The 24761-nt window shown below is 36.4% G+C and overlaps 1 protein-coding gene across 2 annotated transcripts in view; it reads left to right on the forward strand.

The window, feature by feature from the left end:
- Nucleotides 1–560: 560 nt before the first annotated feature.
- The window catches only part of LOC109424074 (ATP-binding cassette sub-family C member 4), a 58944-nt gene continuing 34743 nt past the window's right edge, over nt 561–24761 (forward strand). The window contains exons 1-2 of one of the 2 annotated variants that reach the window (XM_019699158.3): nt 561–779; nt 16605–16935. In XM_019699158.3, the coding sequence (XP_019554703.2) occupies nt 16751–16935 (185 nt within the window). In that variant the 5' untranslated portion in view covers nt 561–779; nt 16605–16750. Of the gene's footprint in view, nt 780–16402; nt 16936–24761 lie in introns of those variants that run through there. The other variant, XM_062843007.1, reaches the window with a different exon arrangement.

Consider the following 24761-nt stretch of genomic DNA (forward strand, 5'->3'; position numbering starts at 1 on the left):
TAGCGATTCATTCACTCGGCGTCTGGTGCTGGCTGGCAGTGGTGGAAAGCATCATGCGCTTGACGTGTTTTTTGGTTCGCATCAAACACAATCTTTGCTCACGCGCTCGCGAACCCTAAAAGAGAGAACGGTTCATGATTTCCCGAATCGACGAACCAACACAAAACAAATGTCGAACGAGCAGAATCGCAGTTGGTTCGCCAGAAGGATCACAATGTAGAGCACTTGGTTTGTTGCCATTTTTTCTACACTTACAGGTAATTAGTTGGGTGTTTTATGATTATACTGGTCAGGTACCATACCAATAAATGATATCGACGAAAAAGTTTACCAACATTTGATTTCATTACAAAAATATCGGCCGCGAACCTCTAAAATAAAAAAGCATCGCGCTTGCAAAAGATGCGATGCACTCGTTGGCGTTCGTGTCGTACGATCGTGAGCCACAAACGTGCGAACACAATCGCACAGCAAAGGCTTGCGATGCGATGGCATTTTTTTGTAGCGCGTAAGCACACGTTCGCGATCCATTTCCACCACTGCTGGCTGGTCAGTCAGTTAGTCAGTTCTATCGTCGACGCCAGTCATTGCTCAGCGTCTCTGGGGAGAAGACGAGCTCGTGCCAAGCAGTCGTCGTCTTCGCCGTGGCGGTATCGGCGTCGGTCTCCCTACACCTTACCGTTCGTCATCGACATCCACCCAAAAAGGGAAGCTTCATACCTACCGAGTTTGGCATATGCGCATTGTTGTGTTTTTGGTTTATGGAATATCGTGAAGTGGTAATTGTTGAAGATTATTTTTAAGGAAAGTATTTTTATTGTGAAGATTGTGTTGTGTTGTGCAACGGTGTTGAACTGCATTCGAGATGCATCTGTGATCTGTGCATTCGTGAAAATGGTGCTGAATAAATCTATCACAACGCTGTTCAAATGGATCTACAAGATATATGATATATAGTTAGATGTGCATCCAGAAAGCTTAGCTATTTGTTTGAGAAAGACAGTAATAGTGGGAAGAGCATTTGGTATATCGTAGTAACACGATTAATTAATTCCTAAGTGTATGCTGAAAGACAGTAACGTATGAATGAATGAAACACACTTGTTAGCAGCAAACACGATGAGGTTAATGTGAACAGCAGATTAACTTCGGCTGTCTGTTTTATGTGTGCACTTTTTATTTTTGCCTCGCGATGTACCCGATACGGACGAAGGGTGATGTAAGCAAACAACTGTGATTACTTTTTTTTTCTGCACACCGATTACCTTCTTTTGGGTTTTTCGTTTGTCTGTCTACCATCCTATCTTATCTCTGTTTTTGCGTTAACGCTAGACTAACATGGAATTGAACAAATTGCTCGACAGAAGCAAATGTGTTGCTCAATCTCGGCACCTGTGACCAAATTATCTCTTATAACAGCCCTTGGAATGCTGTTACTACTGCTATCGATACAGTTAAGGTCAAGAATGTGCTTGCTTACTGGCGAACGTGACGATGCTGTGTCGGCGATTGTAGCGAATGTCGTTGACACCTGTTTGTTGACTAATGGTGTTCAATTTTAGAATTCAGAATCAACTTCGAAATTGTACTAGTGATAAAACGCCCTGTTCTCCATTTAGTGCATCCGTTTGGAATCATTGACGTACTAAATATGAACAGCAAGGCCGAATTTCATCGACGTTGAAGTACCCAGTTACACACATGGACCAACATTTGAATCTCATCGTCATGCTCATCTCATTGCGCCCAAAAACGAATGTGTGTATGAATGTACCTATAGCTGTTAAAACCGCTAAGTCATCGTACAACTCGACCCGCCTAGGTGCGGGTAGGTGACGAATGAAATTACTACCTTGTCATCTACTATACTGGCAGAGATTTAATGCTTCGCAATGATGAAAATTGCGTTTCGCAAAGTCAAGACGCCCAGAGGAGCACCTGGGTAATATTCAGACATTTGTTTGCTGGTGATTTGCACGTTGTTGCGAAAACTAAACTTGGAGGTCCGAATTTAACGATGGTTTGGAGGTTGGATTAACATGCTGTGGTATGGGCAAGTTCAATACGGACCGTTAGTCAACTCTAACGGTACAATTCAGTACCGTCGTTGATGGTGACAATGTGTCCGAAAATGGAATAGAATAAGTCAGGAACGTATGAGATGTTCGTGGCCACCCAAACTGCCGTCGGACATGAATGTCACCTGCTACATTTCGACATTTTTGAGGTTTTTATGTCAAACGTCATATTTTGATACGTATTCTTGAAATATTTTGTCAACAGATGAATTTATTTACATTTCGATAGTTGAATTGCGTTGACAATAGCCAAAGTTCATTTTGAAACTTCAAGTGCGTTTTTCTAGTGCCTTTTTATTGTAACATGTGACATTTATGCGTCCGATGGCAGCGAAGTTCATGTACTTTTGTAATATATTACAAAAAAATAAACTTTGTTATTAATTACTTCAGAAACCACACATCGACGCTGCCGCTTTCACGCCGAAAATTCGTCGTACACATCTAATACGAGATATTTCAGAGAGTTAAGATCCTCGTACACAGTGTCATATACAGGGGATACTCAAAATAACTGGGACAGATAAAATTTTCACTTTTCAAAAAATGTAACTTGCTGTAACTTTTTGAAAAGGGCATCAAATATTCTCAAATTTTTACTGTAAGTTCATCAACTAGTTGTGTATCAGTGGTCAACATTTGGAAAAGATCGGGTCATTCTACACAAAGTTATAAAGGTTCTAGAAAAAGGTATAATATTATGCTATAGCCAATTTTGAGCTGTTATATCTCCGGATTTCAATTATCCGAATGCAATGAAATTTTGATCATTTATGACTTGAACTTATGACTTATGAATGAGCTATTAAAAACATTTGACTAAAGTAAAAAATTCTCACGAGAAAGAAAATTATTTCGATTAGATTATTTTTCTAATATAACACCAATTTATCCAAAACTTCATCATCGTTTCAAAATTCGAGATAGTAATTATAGTTCATTTAAATTCCCTATAATTAAATTGAATATATTTATGTTTCAAAGGAAAGCAACCAAATAGCTTTCATTAAATTGAAAAAGTGATGCATAGGATGCATAGGAAAAATAGATAAATTTACTGAAAAAAACATGGAATAAATGAAATCGCCATAACTTTTTATCTTATTAATAATTTCAAATTAAGTCAACTGTTTTTCGAAGTTCATTATATTAGTCATAAATGACCAAAATTTCATTGCATTCGGTTCATTGAATCCGGAGATATAATAGCTCAAAGTTGGCTATCGAATAATTATACCCTTTTCTAAAATCTTTATAACTTCGTGTAGAATGGCCCGATATTTTCCAAATTTGAACCACTGATACACAACTAGTTGATGAGCTTACAGTAAAAATTTGAGAATATTTGATGCCCTTTTCGAAAAGTTACAGCGAGTTGAACATTTTTTGAAAAGTGAAAATTTTACATGTCCCAGTTATTTTGAGTACAGTACTTTTTCGATTATATCACGAATGAAAAAAATATTCGCGTGATATACTGGAGCGTGATAAAATTGAAACAATTTTTTTTGCGAGTGTTTTTATTACCCAAAATACATCTAAATACAAAAAAGCAAATAAAAAACGAACGAAACATCAAACCACATAATGGGAATTGAAAATTTCAGGCAGTATTTTGAAAAATAGCCAACCGTCAATAAAGATCAAGAAGTCATCCTGGACTAATTTATGCTGCATTGCAGAGCAGTGTGAAGATTTCCCGTTAACGCCTCAACTAACTAGTGAAGACGAAATGGAGCCACATAAAATGGAACGCATGTCTGAACGCATGAATCTGAAATGGCACTAAATAGTTTCCTGGAGTGAGCAAGCAATGAGTAGCATTTTCAATCTTGAGTATTATTAAAGTTGTGGCATCCGTGCTATCGGTAGCAATTGATCATTGATTATTCCTTAACAGCCGTTTAAGTGATTTAATGGTCTATTGTGACGAACATCTTTGGCTTTTCTTATGCTATGAATCTTCCTAAACTTATATAAGGTTGCGAACGGCATTCCATTTAAAGTTTGAATTTTAACATTTTGTCAAATCAACTTTGATTGAAATGAATTAAAATTGCAGTTTTATACAGCTTTTCGTTTGTTTGGTAAATATTTGAGATGTTTTAGAATACGATTCTAGATAACACAGCGCAACATTTTTTTGTCTCAAGAGCAAACTTATGTGTCTCCGAAGGATCAAAAGGTTAATTGGTCAATTAACATCTAAATTAACGATTCATGCAAAATATTTCGTTTTACCTAATCAAACTTAATAGATTTAAGCAATAATTGACCAATAAACCTTTTGATTGCTTAAAAAAATATTTCCTTGCTTAATGGCTTGCAGTCAAAAAAGTCCAAAATCGCATATTTTGCCCTATAAATTGAGGTATAGCTCAAAATTGTGACGTGTTGGAGCAAATCTGAGCCCGGATTCGGATTCAGCGGCCCAAAATCCTTCGGAGACACATAAGTTTGCTCTTGAGACAGACAAAAAGTTAATTTTTGTTACGCTGTGTAATCGAGCTCAGTACCCGGTCTGTAATCCCTTATCACCTTTGTCACTGAAACCATTTAGGGTAGAAGCATCACTTTTATTTTTTAGGAATGGTTTCCCTGAGATTGACCAAAACTGGTGCGCGAACCCTACTAATGTTCTAAAGTAGCATACTTATGACAATTCATATGGCCTATATACTTTGGAATATCTGTTTGGAAATATTTCTATCAATTATCATAGCGTGATAAAATCGAAAAAAATACCGTGCTAGAATCGAGAGTGATATATTGGAGCGTGATTAAATAGAACCGTGACAAAATCGAAAAACCACTGTATTCCCTGTATTTGTCAAAAAAGAAACCAATGCTCAAACAACTTTATTTGACTGGATCGATTTTTCATATAAGTCGAACAGTTCTTTCTTTAGTTCATTCCTTGTCAAACATTTGACCCTGTGGACTGCAGGCCTTAGGGAACATCAGACTCATGGGAACAAGGTTTGAAACGGACTGATGGGGGTAAAATGGCCCAACACATAAAACCACCTCTGCAAGTGCCCTGATTATTATAATTGGTGAACAGTGTGAATATATATCTTTAAGGTGACATATCAGAGAATATTCACGTTTTCAAGAGCACCATATCTTAAAAGTTCACAATCAAATGCGTCTGATTCGGATCATCTGTTTCTTTTTGCAAGTGAACAAAATCAGCATAATTGAATGCAGCATGGTTCGATGCTTCGCTCATCTGGTTTGTGGCCCTAAAGCTTGTATGTATGCGAAATTATTCTATTGCGCATATTTGTAATATAAAACATATATTTATCCAGCATTTGAAAGAAGAAGTATTGTTACAAAACATATCAAAAAATTCTAGAGATGTTATTTCTGCTCCTTAACTAAGGATGTGGACTATTTCTTTAGTGATACTTTTGGAATTATTATTTGATTTTTTTTAATTTATTATGAACGTTTAATTGTCTGCAATTTCTTCCGCTTTATCACGGGTAAAAATCTGGAACCAGAAACAGGCAAAATGCCGCATGATTAGGCTTTAAATGTGTGTTTTTATGTTATGGATATACACCATAAAAAATCAGCATGATATCAAGAAGAGTTTTGCCGTCACATAGTTTCGACGTTACGTTAGTGTTAATAGTTATAAATGAAATCATGACGGATCATGACGAAAATTTATGAAATCATTAGCCTCATTTATGATATTTGTACTAATCATTTATGTTTTTGGTTCCATTGGCAAAAATATGGAACCGCTTTCAATCAAATGGAAAGTAGCTACCTTTTAAGAAACTATATTAACTTTTAATCCTTGAGTGCTCGCGCTGTTGTAATTTGTACAACACGTTGAAAATGGGAATGGGTATGAAGAAATAAATGGCTATGCACTATGCACTTTTGCATTTCTTCATACTGCTGTATTTATGGTTTTATGACTTGTTTTATGACTCAGCGTCATAATGCTTCATAAAGTTGAACAAGAAAAGGTTCGTCGTTACGTCTTTGACAACCATGACTTTTTTTATGAAAATTATAAGAACATATTTATGATATTCGTCGTTTTCGTCATGATATTATGACTTGTAGTCATGATATCATAAAGCGAAATCTATATATATAAAAATGAGTTTTAAGTCCCTTTGAGGCAACAAAACTCACGAACGGGTGAACCGATCAGGATGACTTATACAGGGTTTGATTTGTATTCATGGTGGCCGTGTTTATATGCAGTAAAAGTTACGAAAATCTTTTAAAAAGGTATGAAAATTGTGAAAATACTGATTTTTTATGAGCCGGGAACAAATTTAGCATGATCAAAATTAAATCAATCTAGAGTGCGGTGACGTTATGAGCTCAACAGTTGTCAAAACACCACAGCTTGGCAAGACAAAGTTTGCCGGGACAGCTATATTTAATAATTTTATGACTTCTAAGTCATGTTTTCGGAACCGGATTTTTTCTCATTTTTCCTCTTGCTCTTCTGTGACACCAAGACACATTGGTCGGGCTCCATACAAAGGGGCGGCCAAAACTCTCAAAAAACGGAATTGATATTTTTAAACTTTTTTACGTCTTATAACAAAGATAATGTATTGTAGTTTTATGATTCTTAAGTAAAAGCATACCAGCTTTTGTATTTCAATTACATTTTCACTGCCAAAGTGGCCTAAGTCATAAAATTGATAAATGAATTATTCGAAAAAAGTAAAATAATAATATTTTGAGAATGGAATATATGTTTTATGTTATCCAGCATATGAAAGCTTGTTATTGGACTGTTTGAATGCGCGTATGGTGCAAAGTTGATATGTCACAAAACTTTTCAAATTTTCATATATTGTACCTTAGGAATTTTGGCAATTTTTAAGTTAAAAAACGGTTCGTGTCGTCACGTGTCGCCGCAATTTCGAATAGTACATCTCAAACATCATGCTTAGGGCTGCATAAAAACGTTTAAACTTTTTGCAGAAATTTGCAGTTTTTCAAATTAGAGCTATTTTAAAAAGACATGTTTTTTTCATATGTTTTACGTTATTTTTCCATTTTTGACTGAAATAAAATTTATCTTCCCACATTTTTTACACGTTTTGAACAAACTTGATTGAATTTGATCGAAAGATGATCATTTAATTAAATTCAAATTGATTTTCTAACAAAAAAACAAAAAATGTGGGGTTTGCTGATTTTTACCTTTTTTAAAATTATTGAAGTTACGTAATTTTTGAATACCCCTTTTTAAACACTAAAAATACTATATAACATATCTAGACAACCTATAACTTCGATTAAACTCATAAAAAGAGTTTTGGCCGAACTTTATCTTTTTCCGACCATTGTGCAAGAGTGGGATTCGTTCTTTGGACCCTCGGATTGATGATGGTGCTGAAACACTAGTTTACAGCATTTTTGAACTCGGTAAGCTGATGATCATTTTTGATGTAGAATCATGCCCTGAGTTCGAAAACGTGAAGGAAAAAAAATTACAGTAGAGCGGAAATTTTTTCGACTTTCCATACAAGGTTGATGGTTTGAAATCGATTTTTGTTCTATTTTTAAGCAAAGTCGCTCACTTCACACCTCTCCTTCTCCGTAATCAATGCTCCGATTAAGCTGATTTTTTTACTGTAACTCGCCTACATATGATATGTCAAATAAACGTTGAGAAAGATTTTTTAAATTTTTTTTTTTCCATTTGAAAAAAATACATTTCTTCATATATTTTTGGAAATTTTGCTAAAATTTAAGGACAAGGTATTTGGAGTACACAGCTCAAAATTTCTAGAGCACCGTTTTTTAGAACCGTTGAACGGATTTGGATGAAAATGCATCACGCTAATTGTTCAGTGGTTGTCAACAGCGTGATGCATTTTAATCAAAATCCGTTCAACGGTTCTAAAAAACGGTGCTCTAGAAATTTTGAGCAATGTACTCCAAATGCCTTGTCCTTAAGGAGATCGTCCCAAAAACTCGTCAATATCTTGAATTTCATCAATCTGATGCAAAACCTGTATTCAGATGATCGAATGGTGTTGTATGCAGCTTTTAATTTATGGAAAAAGATTTGAAATTGGTTGAACAAAACGCAATATATTTGAATTTTAGTAAATTCCACATTTTAAAAAATTGTAAAACTCGATATTGAGCTAAAACTCAAAAACTGCTCTACTTAAAATTGTTTGAAGCGTGGTTCCGAAATCAGCACTAAATTGTACTTCAAAAATTTTGGTCGTTGACAGAAGTTCACGATTTTCGTTTTATTTTGTAAACTAGTGTAATGTGCATTGATTTCTTTTATCTAATATTTAGTGCTTGAGTATCACACCTGCCCCGGACTCGTTCATGTGCAGTGCATATAAAACTAATAATCGCAGAAGCACTTCTTGTATTGATCTACGAAGCAAATAAAGAGCTGAACAAAGTACACCGAATGATAACGGATCCTCCGACCGTGACTTGAATTAGAAAGTTGAAATGTGCATCACTTATCTCTCAAAGCAGTTCCATGGCGGTAACTTCTTTCATTATATAAAGCTATGATTACACGTTACGATTATACGATTAACAAAGTTATTCTTGTAAATTTGAATGACTTCATTATCGAACAGTTTGGACGACCCTGGATGTCCCAAAGGTTTATAATAAGCTAGTAGACTTCAGATTGCTCCAGTAACCGTGGTTGATTATGCAACGTTACTCGGTATAACAGATATGGCTACTGTTACGAGTGAAGACCTGAAGTTCTGAACTCCAAAGTAGTTTGGCTGATCTGGAATATCCCTGTATTGTCTCTTAATGACATTTTAGATTTCAAGAGCTTCGTGGATCCCAACAGATATGCTATATTATTATTTATGGCAAAAACACATAAAGTTTCTCTTGCAGATTTGAAGGAGTTCATTATAGAACAGTTTGGACGAACCTCAATGTCGTAAAGGTTTATTATAAGCTAGTAGACTTCAGATTGATCCAGTAACTGCGGTTCATTATGCAGCGGTACTCGGTATAACAGATATGGATACTGTTACGAGTGTAGACCTGAAGTCCTGAACTTCAAGATAGTTTGGCTGACCTGAAATATCCCTGTAGTGTCTTTAAATGACATTTGAGATTTCAAGAGCTAAGCGGAACCCAGCAGATTATGCAATACTATTATATGTGGTGAAAACACATAAAGTTATTCTTGTAGATTCGAAGGACTTCATTAAAGAATAGTTTGGACGACCCTGAATGTCCAAAGGTTTATATTAAGCTAGTAGACTTCAGATTGCTCCAGTAACCGCGGTTGATTATGCAACGTTAGTCAGTAAAATAGATATGGCTACTGTTACGAGTGTAGACCTGAAGTTCTGAGCTCCAAGATATTTTGGCTGACCTGGAATATGCCTATAGTATCTATAAATGACATTGTGGGTGTGGGTGAATTTATACAGCCGTTTCTATGTTGGGGTCATATATGACCCCTCCGGCTCCAAAGGGTTAAGCGACCCATACTATCGACAGCCACCTTAGAGTCGATGAACGAGTGTGTCGTTAACGAAATGTGGGGAAAAGAGTTCTATTGACATAATCAAAAAATATCATAAGACATGCACAGATATCAAACTCTATTCACCACAGAGTAATGCGGTGGGACCTGACATCAACGGTGTTTCTGAATGATTTAACAGTGAAGATTTATTATTATTTATTTGTATTTATTAAAGAGATTTTCAGCCGGCTGCTGGTTCATCTCTGAACAGTGAAGATTCGATCCAGTGTCAATCGGCCTATAACTTTCCGGGAACATACAACGAAGGAATATTTAAAATAACAATTTGTAGGCAAAGTGGTCGTTCGAAAGACCCGACATTCCATACAGGGGATCATTTTTTGGACCCATCTCGATCAATTCAGCAGTGATATTATCCTTAGCAGTTTTGTTTTTGAGGTGTGGTGGATGGCATCCTTTCTCTCTCAGCGTGGGAGTTGGTCTATTCCTGTTCCTGTGCCGATTTTAGATGGTCGAAATGTTATTTCCACTTTTCAATCATCTTATATCTGTCCGTCAAAATGCTGTCTAAATGGCTCTGCTGATGCGATGTCTTGCTGGGTTACAATCTAACGCTGGTTGCAGATTTTGTTTCGACCCCTGCATAGAGTATGACCCGACGCACCGACGCACCTATCCTTTTGCTTCCGTATGTCTGTCGTAATCGGTTTTCGGTGCACGAATTACACATAAACTGTAATCTACAGCCATCTATTGATGAAGACCTGCAGCCGTTGTGTGTTCTCCACTGATACACATCAGGTTTCACTGGCATACAGCATCACAGATTTCACGCTTTAGTTTAAAATTTTGGATTTTTGTGCATGCATCGCAGCGCTATCGCATGGGTACGTGGAACCGTCATCGTCCTAGTAATCGTAGAATCACACGTTTACTGCTGTTCGTGTCGGCAGAAGATGGAATTATTCCAAATCTGATTTGGACCTTGAACATGAACCATCTTATTAACGATTGTGATAAAAACGTCGCCTTTCAGCACTTATGTTGGATGGAGATAATACCGTCAAACCTCATAATTCAATTTTCAATTGAATCATCCGATTTCCAATGAATGTAGCATCCATTTTTCAATGATTACGCCGGGCCCCTGGCGTAGTGGTCACATGTTCATTTCATAAGTAGATGGTCATGTGTTCCATCCCAGCATCCCAGCCCCGGCCTTTGCAATTTTTCATCAGTTACTCTACATTCCACCTGAATTTCTCATGGAATTCCTCCAGGGATTTCTGTTGCACTTCATTTAGGGATTCCTCTTGGACTTCCTTCGGTGATTCCTCCTAGAATTCATTCCGGAATGTCTCCTGCAATTCCTTTGGGGATTCATTCTGGAATTTCTCTTAGAATTCCTTCGGAGATTCCTCCTGGATTTGCTTCAGGGAATCCTCATGGAATTCCTTTAGTCATCCTTCTGGAATTCCTTTGCGTTTCCTTCTGGAATTGTTTCAGTGATTTCTCTTAGAATTCCTTTGGGGATTCCCCTGGAATTCCTTCGGGGGTTTCTCTTGAGGAGTTCTTCCTTCGAGGGTTCTTCCTAAAATTCCTTCGGAGATTTCTCCTGATATTTTGTCGGGGATTTCTTCTGGTTTTCCTTCGGGGATTCCTCTTGGAATTCCTCCGGGGATTCTTCCTAGAATTCCTCTGGAGTTTCCTGCTGGAATACCTTATGGGATTCCTCCGGTAATTCCTTCGAGGATTCCTCATGGAATTCTTTCGGAAATTCCTCCTAGTATTCACTCAGGGATTTCTCCTGAAACTCCTTCAGAGATTCTTTCTCGATATTTTCCATTGATTCCTCCTAGAAATTCTTTGGGGATTCCTCCTGGAATTCATTTAGAAATTCGTGCTGTAATTCCCTTGGGATTCAAATTTGGCCGATTAGTAGTTGTGCAGATCATTGCAAGTGTTCATGGTCGTAACGTATTTACACTATATACAATGCCCGCGTGGGTTTTGCGGTTGGGTGACATTTTACGAAATTCAAATGGACCCTATCAATACCCGTGCCCCACGTTAGGCGCCATTATTACGAAAAAAATAAATGAAGCACTACAAATGCATATTGAAATAGAACATATTGTAGTGTAACATTACAAATGCGTAATAAATTAGGACATTACAAATGGACAAACACAACGCAAAACATATATTTTGCCCTGTTACCCTAGTGGATAACAATTTTCGATGTCAGGATGACGAGGTTTCATTAATGTTGTTGGTCCATCAGTCAATCCTGTAATCGTATTTTCTCTGGCAGGTTGCCTTTTGTTCGCAGCATTAGTTGCTTTTATAGCTTGAGTTTTGTCTAGGAATTTCAAATCCTAAGAGGGTAGCTGAATCAAATTTAATTATAGGACGTCTACACTTTGATGTATCTTTTAGGGAAGTCTTCTAATTAATTTCAGAGCCCGAAATGACCTAAATATAGGCCATTGATAAGAGACAGATGGAATTGTGGATTTACCGGCTACTTGTATTCTACCGGTTACTTAAGTAGCCGTTACAAAGTAGCCGTTTTCATATCAAAATCAACTTGATTGTCAAAAAATGAATGTCGCTGAGTAGCTAGTGGCAACGAGGAATAGCGCATACAATAAAAATGTTTAAAATTATTTTTAAGTTACTCTTTTTATAAAACGGCTACTTTGGAGCCCATACTGAGGCGACCGGTAGAATACAAATAGCCGGTGAATCCACAATATCTCAAAATACTCTATTACTCCAGAGCACTATAAATGTGCATTTCTCTTAGGGAAATATTAACAGGTAAAAATAGAACACGTAACACAAAAATAAAACTTGTGACATGTGGAAGGTCCAGTAGTACATACAACCTCTAGTAGCAACAGTTGTTGAACTAACATTCCTTTCCTTCCACGGTAAATTGTAAGGACGTGGCCAGCGCCGTTATTGACCCAAAAAAAAATGAGCTCTCGAAACGTGTACATTGAGGATGGTGGCAAATCCCAAGCCCCAAGCCTATTGGTTCTCTGTGCAATTTTGCTAGCTCAGGTCAATCTACGATGTGTACGGTCACCAATGCTCATGCTCTACGGCAGGGCCGGATTTACAAATGTGGGGGCCCGGGGTCACAGTGTTGTGGGGGCCCTTTTTAGAGGAGATATTTTTTTTTGTTCATTTAACATAGAAAAAAAATGTAAAAAATATTAATCATTCTTGCAAATAAATATCATTAAGAAATTTTAATGTCGTTGTGAAAAAATGAATCTAGAACATCAAGCAGAACTAAGAAAAATGTTAATATCCATTAAATTTATTTATTACACGGTGTTCAATAAGTTCGGATACACCATATGACTTGAATTAATTTCACATCTGTAATTCAGATTTTCAAAGTAAATGTATTTATTGAAAGGTCATATAACACTGATCAAATATAGCATATGGTTTTGAATAAAGTCTTTTTCTACTTTCTTTTATAAGCCTTAGATGTATCTAAACTTTGTTAGCTCCGGCACGCTGGAATAAGTTTCGATAAGTTGCTCGATCTACAGAAGTCTAAAACGTTGATTTTTGAGTTTACATCTCACTATACTAAATTAGAATAACTAAATTAATAGACAAAAGCTTTACACTGCTATTTCAGTGATGATATGGTGATAAATTTGCAAGTTTAGTCAAAATGTGCTTAAATCTATGAAAAAGGCGTAAATACATTACATAAAGCTAATTTTGGTCAAAATTTGCCACAATAGGGATATAATCAAGTGTTGGAAAAGATAATCATGGATTAAACCGAGATATAACGCAGCCTTGCTTTTTGACAAAACAAAAATAATTAAAACAGGTACAGCGGCAATTTTTGCAATTTTAAAGATCAACATAAAATGAGTCCGTACTTCACCCAATCTGAATCTTATAGATTATTTCGTATGGCCATAGTTGCTACTACTAATGCAGAGGACAACAACCTAATTTGATTTGACTTAACACCATTACTCAATAAAAACTAGACGAAATACCAATGACAGACGTGCGTGCCGGCCGAAAGGATCTTGAGACACATTTGCAATTATTTCAAAAGGATAAAGGACAGTTTGTTTCAAAACATATACTGTATTTGATCAGTATTATGTGAGCTTTCAATTAATACATTCACTTTGCAAATCTGAATTACAGATGGGAAATAAATTCAATTTTACTGTGTATCCAAACTTATTGAACACCGTGTAGATTCCATGCCTACTTAAAATTCATGTCAAAGTTCCTAGAGAAACTGCAAGAAGAATTCAAAGGTAAAATGTTCAAAAAAATCCAAGTCAAATTTGTAGCACAATCGGTGGTGCCGTTTTTGCGAAATCCAGAAAGAACTTCTAATGAATCAGTGCTGCAATCTGGAGAAGCTGCTGGTCGATCACCATAAAGAATGAACACTTAACAAAAACATGTCTTAACACGACCTCTCCTAGTTCTGGCGGCTTCCCTAAAGAATTTTTCACAAAACTTCAAAAATTAAAGAGTAAATTTTTATAAGAAATGATGAAGAAATTTCAAAGGGAACCCATGATAAGTTCCTGATAGATTTTCTGATTTTATTTTCAATAGAATTTTCAATTAAATATCTCGAAAATCTTTGGTGGAAATGTCTGAGCCAATTCCTCCAAAAATTTACTTAAAGGAGCTGTCAATTTATTACGTAAGGAAATTTTCACGATTTTTCGATACCCCCTCCCTCCCTTGTAAGATGTTTTGTATTAGAACCAGTATATTTTTGTATGACGCGTAAGATTTCTAAAAACCCCTTCTTCCCCATAAACCCTTACTTAATTAATGAACAGTCACTTCAGTCAGCGAATCTCTCATCCTAAAAACAGCGTACTGACACTCTTCAAAACAATCAGAAACTCTTCGAAAATTCAAGCTAGATTTCAACAGTTTTGATGATCTACAATTTGAGTTAATCGAAAGCTGTCTAAGTAAAATAAAACTCTAGAGTACCCAAATAGAAACTTTTAAGGAAGTGGAGTTCGACTGGAATTTGGTATTACGTGGGTTTCGGCTTCTCAGTCATGAATTTTGCGTCGACTACTTGGTTATCTTCGCCTACGTTTCGAAGGCCCCATCCCGGGTCGAAACGTAGGCGAAGATAACCAAGTAGTCGACGCAAAATTCATGACTAAGAAGCCGAAACCCACGTAATAGAAATTTTTAAGTTTTGAGAAAAAAAAATCCATTACTCCAACTCTATGAGAAATTGTTTAAGATATTTCCAAAAGCCTTAGACAAAAAAAAACAAACAAATATAGCAGGAATTCTTTAGAATTATTTTTTTAAGCAATTGCATAAAAAAAGTAAATGATAATAAGTTTTGGAGGCAAATTTCATTATTTCATAAATATCTGGACAAATAGTTGCAGTCTTTCTCAAAAGAATCACAACATAATCCATAAATCTTGCCAGTAGACAGTAATTTGAAGCTCTAATGGCATAACTCAAATCAAGTTTCTGGCACTATTATTTGCACATGCTTCACAATTTTTTTTCGTGAAGTGGAATTTTGTGGGGCCCCTAAAATGTGGGGGCCCGGGGCCCTGGCCCCCCTGGACCCCCTCTAAATCCGGCACTGCTCTACGGTATTGGTATTTTTCGGTGACGATTCTATACGGATAGCTTGCAGGGCTGGACACTTTCTGGAGGTGCATAGTGCTCAATTAAGCTTAGTGTTCTTCTTCACTCAGACTCGGACGAGGTTTGGCCACCCGTAACATTGGGAACGGACGCTGTTATGAGCCGCTCCTTCCCTGGACAATAGAAATCAGAATTTGCAAAAACAAACAGAAGAAATGTGCCTGTCACAAGCCTGATTTTTTGTTATTTGAACTCAAATTTTCAGAGACTACATTACTATTGGTAAACTCAAACGAAAAAATGCGTAAAGCGATAAGAGATACAATCAAAGACACTCCGATACTTGTACTGTGTACTTCTACAAAGTATTCGTTGTTGCATAACTAAATAAACACCGAAAACCGCATAAACACCTAGAACAATATCTTCAAAATATGCTGCAACTTATGCAACTTGATCTATAATATGTCATTGACCCAAAATCCACTGTAGCACGTGCCACCTAATACTAGTTTTCTGTGTAAACCTGATAACAGCCTCGTGAGCAATCATCGTCTTTCTATATTTACTTCCTCGTTGACCGTTTTGATGCAGTCAGCGCTATAGTAGTCGGGAAAAATAAATCCGTTCCTGAACGAGCCGTGAACCATTAGTTCACGATCCTCTATTTATTCGTTAAACGAACCGATCTGGCCAAAGCTTCACGGCTTGTTGTCGAAACGGAATTTTTATTGTTTATTTGCAACAAATTTCTTTTTGATTAGCTTTGGACTTATAATTAAAACGGTTCCCACTACGAGCGCCATTGATAAGTTATCATCACGGCGTGTTGACAAAAGCTTGAAATCGATCAGCGTTCCCCGACTACGATTAGTTGGCGCTCACCTGCTACAGTAGATTTAGCCTTGACCTTAGTCAGTGGCTTTTACGATCATCCCGGCGGGCCCCCCGTTCATTAGACTGAATCAGAAAATTCAATCAGGCGTTAAACAATGACTTGCTACTTAACACCTTGTGACGACACATTATGTGACTGCATTTCATCTAATATACGGTGGTATGTCAACGAATGACGCCGAACATTTCGATGATAAGATATCAAATCAACCGGTGAATGCCAGTGCAAACATGTACAATATATTTGCGTTAGTGACGAGGCGCTCTTCCCACCATTACAATCGAACAGACGTAGACATACCTTCCGCGAGGCGCGAGAGGTATCATATAGCACGTCGCGCACCATTCGTTCATCGGCTGGATGGCCGGCCTTATCATTCCGGCTGTGAAACTCGAGAAGAGAAGTGGTTTTTAGTGTTCGGTCCCGGTTGACCAGACGGCGGTCTATCACAGCTCGATTGACTCACGTTTTTTTCATCATCCCCGTACAGTGTGATCACAGCGAGCGTTTTCGTAAAGTGTCTACTGCTGTTAGAAGAGTGGAAATCAGTTATTGTAAGCGTGCCAGAAAAACCCCGAAAATAGTGAATAAATTTAGTGAAATACAGAGTGTCCAGAGTGAGTGAGCAATGCAAGTATGGAATCGATTAGAAGAAAGCTGGCCACAAACCCACGGGAGAATGCTAACATCCTGTCGGTGCTCACGTTTTGGTGGACTATAGATCTGTTCAAAAAAGGTTACACCAAAGTGTTGGAACTGCAGGACCTGTTCAAACCACTCGAAGTCGACAAATCGGAAACACTCGGTGATCGGTTAGAAACGTAAGTATAATAATAGTAATAATGTGAAATGTGCTTTGTGACACTGATAAGATGAGCAAACAAAAGTAAAATGTAAATTTCAATGAGTGAACTTAGTAGGATTCAAGTTTAAATGTACTGCCGCTGCTTTGGATACTAATGATATGCTTTACTTTGAAGTAAAATCATCAAGAAATACATTCAGTCCATTGTATGCAACGAGTTGCCAAATGAAGTGCGAGTGCCATATTTATCCCATGAATCATTTTCCTGTAAGACCGTGAATATCAAGAAAATCCTAAAACTGGGAGTTTGGTGGTCAGTTAAAACCCGCTCCAAAGGCTTTGCTTGCAATGTTTCAAATAATTTCATAATCTTGCACAACAAGACCATGTGAGCATGAGCAATGAGCATGTTTTCAGAGCTAATGGAATCAATGGCATAGCTTTACGCGATTCTGGATATGGATACCTGGTTCTTCTAGAGAAGTGTTCACTTTATGATTGGTTCAGGAACGTGGTCTGTAAGATATCAGGACAGCTGAAGGCTTCTGATTACACTCGAACCTCTATTTAGCTAATGGCTCTACGGGGCAGAAGTGGATTCTGTCAATGGATGCATTACAACTGAACTTCGAGAAATACAATATATTTTAAAGGAGTGGCTAGTGAATTCTTAGAGGGTATAAGGAGAGTTTTTCTTTAACAGTTTGTATGTTTTTGAAGTAAAATTCAGTGTGGAAGTGGTTAGGTTTAGTGACGGTTTCAGGGAGGGGGTAAATTAACTCGTTAACGTCCAAGGTGCCACACAATTAAAATCTTTATAAACATTTTTTAGCAACAGTCAAGTTCCAATTAAATAAACACAATTTCACGAAAAAAAGGAAGTATGTGGTGTAGTTCCAAAAAATCATTAATGTGGGTCCTCAACATCACAACATCCGATAAAATTTCAAGCTTTGTTTTAGCAAACGTTTATACGTTTAAACTAATGTAAAAAAAAACGAGAAGAATCTTTGAAGGGACCACAGCAATAATCCTAGCACGAAAACCTGAAAAACTCTCGCAAGATTCCCAGAAGAAATCTTTAAAGGAATACAAGGAGGAATCCTTGAAGCAATCCTGGCAGGAGCCTCTCAAGGAATCCTTTACAAAATCCCGGAAGGGTTTTTTGAAGAAATTTCAGCAGTAATCCCTGAAGGAATGCCGACTAGAACATTTGTCAGTTCAAGATTTTCTAAAGCAATCCCAGCAGAAATCCCAGTATTCTGGGAGTCATATCTGGTAGTATCCTGAGAGGAGCTGGAAGCTCGACTGAAAGAATCTCAGAAGAAATTCCGGGAGGAATTACTGGAGAAATCCCTGAAAAAACGTGAAGAATCTTTAAAGGAATGCCAGAAGGAATCCCGGCACGAATACCTGAAAGAACTACACTAGGATACACTGAATATAATAGAAATCATTGAAAGAATACCAGAAGGAATCTGCGAAATGATTACAACAGTAATCCCTGAAGGAATGCCGGTTAGAACGCTTTCAAGATTTTCTAAATTAGGGATTACTTTATTCCTGAAAGAATCCCGTAGAGAGTACCTAATTAGAGGGATCATGGCATTAATAAAAAACGCGGGAAGAATTTTTGAAGGAATTCCATCAAAAATTCCGGCAGGAATACCTAAAAAATTTAAGGCTGGCTGAAGAAATCTGTATTCTTTCATATTCATTTTCGGGAGGAATTTCTAATGAAATAACAGCAGGAATTCCGGAAAAAATATTTGCAGGAGCTCAATCCCTGAATGGATGTCGAATAGAATAACTAAAAGAATCCTTTCCGAATTTTCTGCAGCAATCCCTGCAGAAATCCCTGAATAGATTTCAGGATCAATTTCTACAGCAATTCCGGAAGGAACATCTGAAGGAATCCCGGGAGGAATCCTGGAAAGATTCCCGAGAGGAATGCCTGAAGAAATCCCGGAAAGAATTTCTGAAGGTATCTTGAGAAATTCTAATCTTATATCATCCTTACCGTTTTACCGTCTACCTAACCGTCTTCTCTGTCCTCTCTATCCTAACCCTTAACTCTATCATCTACCCTACCCTCTACTTTATCCTCTACCATAATCTCTATCCTATCCACCACACTTAGAGGGTCTTGTTTCCCGGACTGAAAAAAATCCCGGGATTCGGGATTTTTATTTTCCAAATCCCGGGATTTCCCGGGATCCCGGGAAAAATCTAAATTTTCTAAAAAACTATGAAAAAGATAATGGAACGATTTCTTAAGCACTTTTAATTAAATTTGATCAACTAATAACCATTATATTCGAAAGAAAATACATATTTCATAGACATTTGATTGTGTGAGGGCAGTTGAAGACATTCAAAGGTATTTGAAAATTTTCAAATAAAGTTCATCTTCTTTCGCAATAGATTAACTTGGGCTATAGGTTAACTTCTGCCTCACTTATCCGAAGGAATTTTTTGACAGAACTTGATGATATTTCTACAGAAATCCCTTATAATTTACCCTGAGACGTGAATAAATTCTGTGTGAGAATTTTATGACGGAGTTAAAATGGCAGTGTTAGAATGTGATTTGAAAATTTCAAACGGCAGTTTCTTAAGATATTATTTGTCCGCATTTTGTTTTTTTTCTTTAAGAAAATGTGTGACTATTTCAATAATATTTGGATATAAATTCATGTTAACATTTTAGAATTTCGATTAGTTTTTTTGGTGCAATACATTGAAGAAACTGTGGAAAAAATCCAGAATAATTCACGACAGACCCTCTCAACAAACTTCTTGTTAAACTGATATGAATATCTTCAAAAAAATCCTTAAAAATTCTTTCAAAAATTTATTTATGATTTCCATTTCAACATTTCTATCCCGAAAGTCCATTGATCTTTTTTTTCGATTTGGCAGGATGACAACTTTAACAATTTCTTCAGATGTTTTTTTTGTGGTTTTACAACAACTTTTATATTCTATTATTCATATAATATGGTATTAAATTATATTCCTCGCTTTTATTGTACGATTCGCTTTATTTCTTTTTTTTTGTAATTCAATATTGCTCTGTTTTTTACCATAAATCATCACAGAAATTTCTGCAGAAGATCTAAAAACGGTGTGCTGTTGCTTCTTGTAAATAAATTCCTGATTTGTCTTATAAATGTCGTCAAAATTATCACTTGTATTATCTCTGGTGGTTGTTGAAATGAGTTCCGCAAAAAATTTCGCCTGGACTTAAGAACAAAATGTCTAAACGAATTTTATCGGGAATATCTTTACGAAATCGTCAACAAATATTTCAAAGATTGTCAAAGTCCTGCAGAGGTTAGGGATTGTTTATTTAAAAGGATTTAAAATTCTGCGAATTTAAACGTAAATGTGCAAGCAATTGATCAGGGCTGTTGAATATTATATAACAACACAGTATTCTTAAGGGATAACTCCAGAAACATCTAAAAATATTTGCAACAGTTTACATATTTCACATATTGTAAAAATGTTGAACATTGCCATAAATTCCAAGCATACTACCAGAACAATCTAGCTTAAAATAAATCATTTTATTTAACATTCCGATATTCTGTCTGTTGATTCAGTTTGATTATAACGCCACATAAATGAAAAATGGAAAGGCAGTAATAAATTGTAAAATGTAAATACAAAAGATTTCGGCTCAGTTATGCCCATGTGGCGCCCGAGTCTTCCAAATAAACAAATGAGTAAAAAAAATGAAAAATGAATGACATAAATTCAGCCACAATATTTTTGGTTTAATTAGTTGGACTTTCATCTAGCGTAGAATTGGATGGAAAAAAGGAAACATTGACAAAAAGAAGATTTCAAAGGGAAAAGATTTGTTTTAGTATTGCCATTTTTTATTTTCGGGAAATCCCGGGAATTTCTGAAAAATATCCCGGGATTCGGGATTTTTCAGATCCCGGGATATCCCGGGATTTTTGTCCCGGGAAATCCCGGGCAAGACCCTCTAACCACACTACACACTTATTTCTGAATTGCCTGTTCGGTACTTTTTTGACGAGATTATAACAGCAGTACGATCTCGGTAGTTTCAGTAATCGATTTTACTGAGGTTCAGTAAAACAGCTATCAAAATCGTATAGAAAAGGTAAACAATGCATTTTTGCTGAACGAGCTCGGTGCTCAGCAGTTTTAATCTCGTCAAAAAATTACCGAACTCGGTAATCAAAATTAAGTGTGTACCTTCTACAGTACCCTCTACCCTAATCCTTCACCATACGCTCTACACTATCCTCCATTCTAAAGTCTACTCTAACCCTCTACCCTATCATCTACCTAGCCTTCACCCTTTTAATGATCAAGCCCAAACGATAGATACCCATATTGCATGGTATCATAGTTCCAATTACTATTCCATTGCCACCATCTTGGATTTCAAAAAAAGCGTCAAATATCGCTTTATAACTTCTACTTATCACGCCCGATCTATAGATAACCATATTGCATGGTATCATAGCTCAAACTACCATTCCGTGGCCGCCATGTTGAATTATGGTCCGTCAATTTAGTGTTCAAAATGGCTTCGAATATTTACTTTTGAGTTCTATTCATCGATTTATAGATACCTAATCGATTTTCCTCTTCAATGAAAAATTTTGTGGAAAACATTTTTTATTCTGTATTTTTTTTTGAATTGCCAAGAAAAATCGTTGGAGAAAAATGGTTAAACTACGGAAGTATGTTCTGAAGATTTATTGAATCGCAACATCGCTCTGAGCTCATAAAAAAATCGGCATTTTTGTAATTTTTGGGGGAGACTGAGGAGACTTGATCCCTGGGGAGACTTGTTCCCCCCATATTTTCTCGGAATCAAAAGCAGTTTTCTTCTAGCATATTTTTTTTTTTCAAAACAACATCTGACGACAATGATTTGGCAACAATTGATTTTAATTGTGTATTGCATTATTTTTTAATGGCTGATAGTTTGTTTTCAGTACTTCAGAAATCTTTTAGACGATTCAGAAAAATCTCAATAACTTTGTGAAAATTGAATCAAATCGTGTCAAAATTTCACAGCACATAGTATAAATAAAATACTATCAAACGTATTTATCCAAATAAGGCTGTTATATAAATATTTCAATTAATGTAGCTTAGTGTATACAACAGTGACATGGGGAGACTTGATCCCTCGAGGATTACACACACATTATACATGTGAAAAATAAAATTCTATTTGGAAGCCTCTATTTATTCGGAATTCTAGTATAATCAATTATAAAACGTGTCAGATAATTATTATTTTATTACACAACATTAAAAGGGGGATCAAGTCTCCCCATTTCCAAAATACGGCATATCCTTAACCGTATTCATGAAAAAATGCAAGAAAACTTGAAAAGAAATGAATAGGAAGCTTCTTTTAAATTTCTTTTCTTTCTTTTAGAAGCTTCCCTTTAAATTAACCATGTGCTGAAAAGGGGATCAATTGTGACCCATTTTTGAAAAAATGCTTCATAAGACATGCCTCCATAAAAACACAGTTTTGAAAACTTTAACTATAATTTAAAGTCCTTCTGTTGTTTTTAAACTTGCAATAGATGTTTACCTGCCATTCTGTACGAAACATGGATCTAGTTTTGTGTTTTTTCTTAAAGTTACAGGCAAATTAAGAAAAAGGGATCAAGTCTCCCCAGTCTCCCCTATGCTTTGACTTTGCAACTTTTAGCCGATCTGAAAACAAATCGAACCGTGCAACAATCAAGTTGATCAGTTCGTTCGTTTTTGAGTTATATGGCTACAAAGCACATGACGACACATTTTTGAATAAAGATAGCACTGAGAGAGAGAAATATGGAGAGAAAACTGGTTCATATGAAGTAAACTCGCGAGTAAAAACCAACACATCAAAACACTATCGGAAATAGGTTGTGTAGTCTTATTTATTGGAACAAACTATTTAACTACGTCCGACGTTTCGACACCGGGTTCGGTGTCTTCTTTAGGGGAAAAATACAGGTTCCCGGTGTCGAAGCATCAGACAAAATTAAATAGTTTGTTCCAATAAATAAGACTGCACATCCGAACCTATTTCCGATCTCAAATCACAGTCAAACCAACATAATATGAAAACTCTGGTTACGAAAGTCAGCCATGTGTGAGTTTAGTTGCACCCGTTTGTTTAGTGAGAATGCAGCAAAACACAAACATATTCGTGTGTTTCTAGCGGAAATACATTTTATAGTGGTTTTGGGGCTAAAGAGACGAACCAGCCAAGGGCTGAAAGTCTCTTTAATAAACACAAATCAATCAATGGTTTTGGGGTCTCCAGTTAGCCTAGTGGTTAAGGCTATGGATCGCCAATCCGGAGACGGCGGGTTCGATTCCCGTTCCGGTCGGGAAAATTTTCTCGACTTCCTGGGCATAGAGTATCAATGTACTTGCCTCACAATATACAAATTCATTCAATGGCAGGCAAAAAAAGCCCTTCAATTAATAACTTTGGAAGTGCTCAAAGAACACTAAGTTGAAGCGAGGTAGGCCAAGTCTCAGCGTGGACGTCGAGCCATAAAGAAGAAGAATAAGAAGAAGTGGTTTTGATAACAAATGAATTATGCTTCATAAACTATTGTTTAGTGCTTCAACGTTCCTGAAAAGCAGAACAGCCAGTCGAAGAATGCGTTTTTCGTTAAACAGCAGAAGGCTCAGAGTTGATTCGCGAATTACAGTCGCCCACAACACCATAGAAACATTTCTTACACTAAAAACATTCTCCACATAAAGAGATGTACCAGCCTAGGGCTGAAAATCTCTATAATAAAGTAATAATAATAATAATAATAATAATTCATGTGTTAAATTTGATTCCATTTGCGAGATTAGTCGTCGAGTTCTGCCGGAATTTGTCTCATTTGAATTAGGTCCCCGCTTCCAGAAGGAATCCTGGAAGGACCTCACGCAACAATAAAACATTTCTCACCATTAAAAACTATGCCAAATTAGACTCTATTTCCATCATTAGTTTTCGAATTATGCAGACATGTCTGTTTCATTTGTTTCCTTTCACAGGAGGAAAGGTCTCAAACCATTAGAAGAACTACCCCGGCTTTCGAGTGTGTAATAATCAGACAGACAGACAGAAATTCATTTTTATGATGATGATGATGATGATGGTTTCCATTCATTGTAGCACGGTACTAAGCCCGATAGCAGTGGGCTGTCCATCCAATGTGATTTGACCAAGCAAAACATTATAATCATACAACCAAGATCATACAATTATATATAGTGCAAGCACTTCACATTGGAGGATGCCCCAATGAATGTGAAAAAGAAAAAGCTGTCATTCTTCACATAAAAGTTATAATAAGAAGTTGGCATCTCCACTCTTCCCAACCATTATGTTTCGACTGACAGCTCTTATTTCCCTCCACTCCTAAAAAAATAGTTTTTTTATACCAAATGTTTTAAAATACCTTGAATTAAAATACAAAAATATAAAAATTGTTGTTTATTAAGAAAATAATTGTATTTTCCCTATACAAAGTTTTACCCATACTTTCTGGGACACCCTATATTTCTGCTGTGAACAACTCTTATTCAAAAGGATTTAGAGCAAACCGGAACCCGAAAGAAACAATTTGGTTTGAACTCGAAAACTTCAAAACGCTCTCTTGTTCCACTCTAACATTTGCTCTACATCTCACCCTTGTTAAGACAATATTTCAGAACTTTGGCTACTTTCATACATAGGTATTTGGGATGTGAATTTGAATGGATATTAATGGACATTTTCCTGGTAAAAACGCAAATGGCAAGGAAATGGTCTATAGGGAAAAAAAAACTTGTCTG

Source organism: Aedes albopictus, chromosome 3 (genome assembly GCF_035046485.1).
Source record: "Aedes albopictus strain Foshan chromosome 3, AalbF5, whole genome shotgun sequence".
Lineage (NCBI taxonomy): Eukaryota > Metazoa > Arthropoda > Insecta > Diptera > Culicidae > Aedes > Aedes albopictus.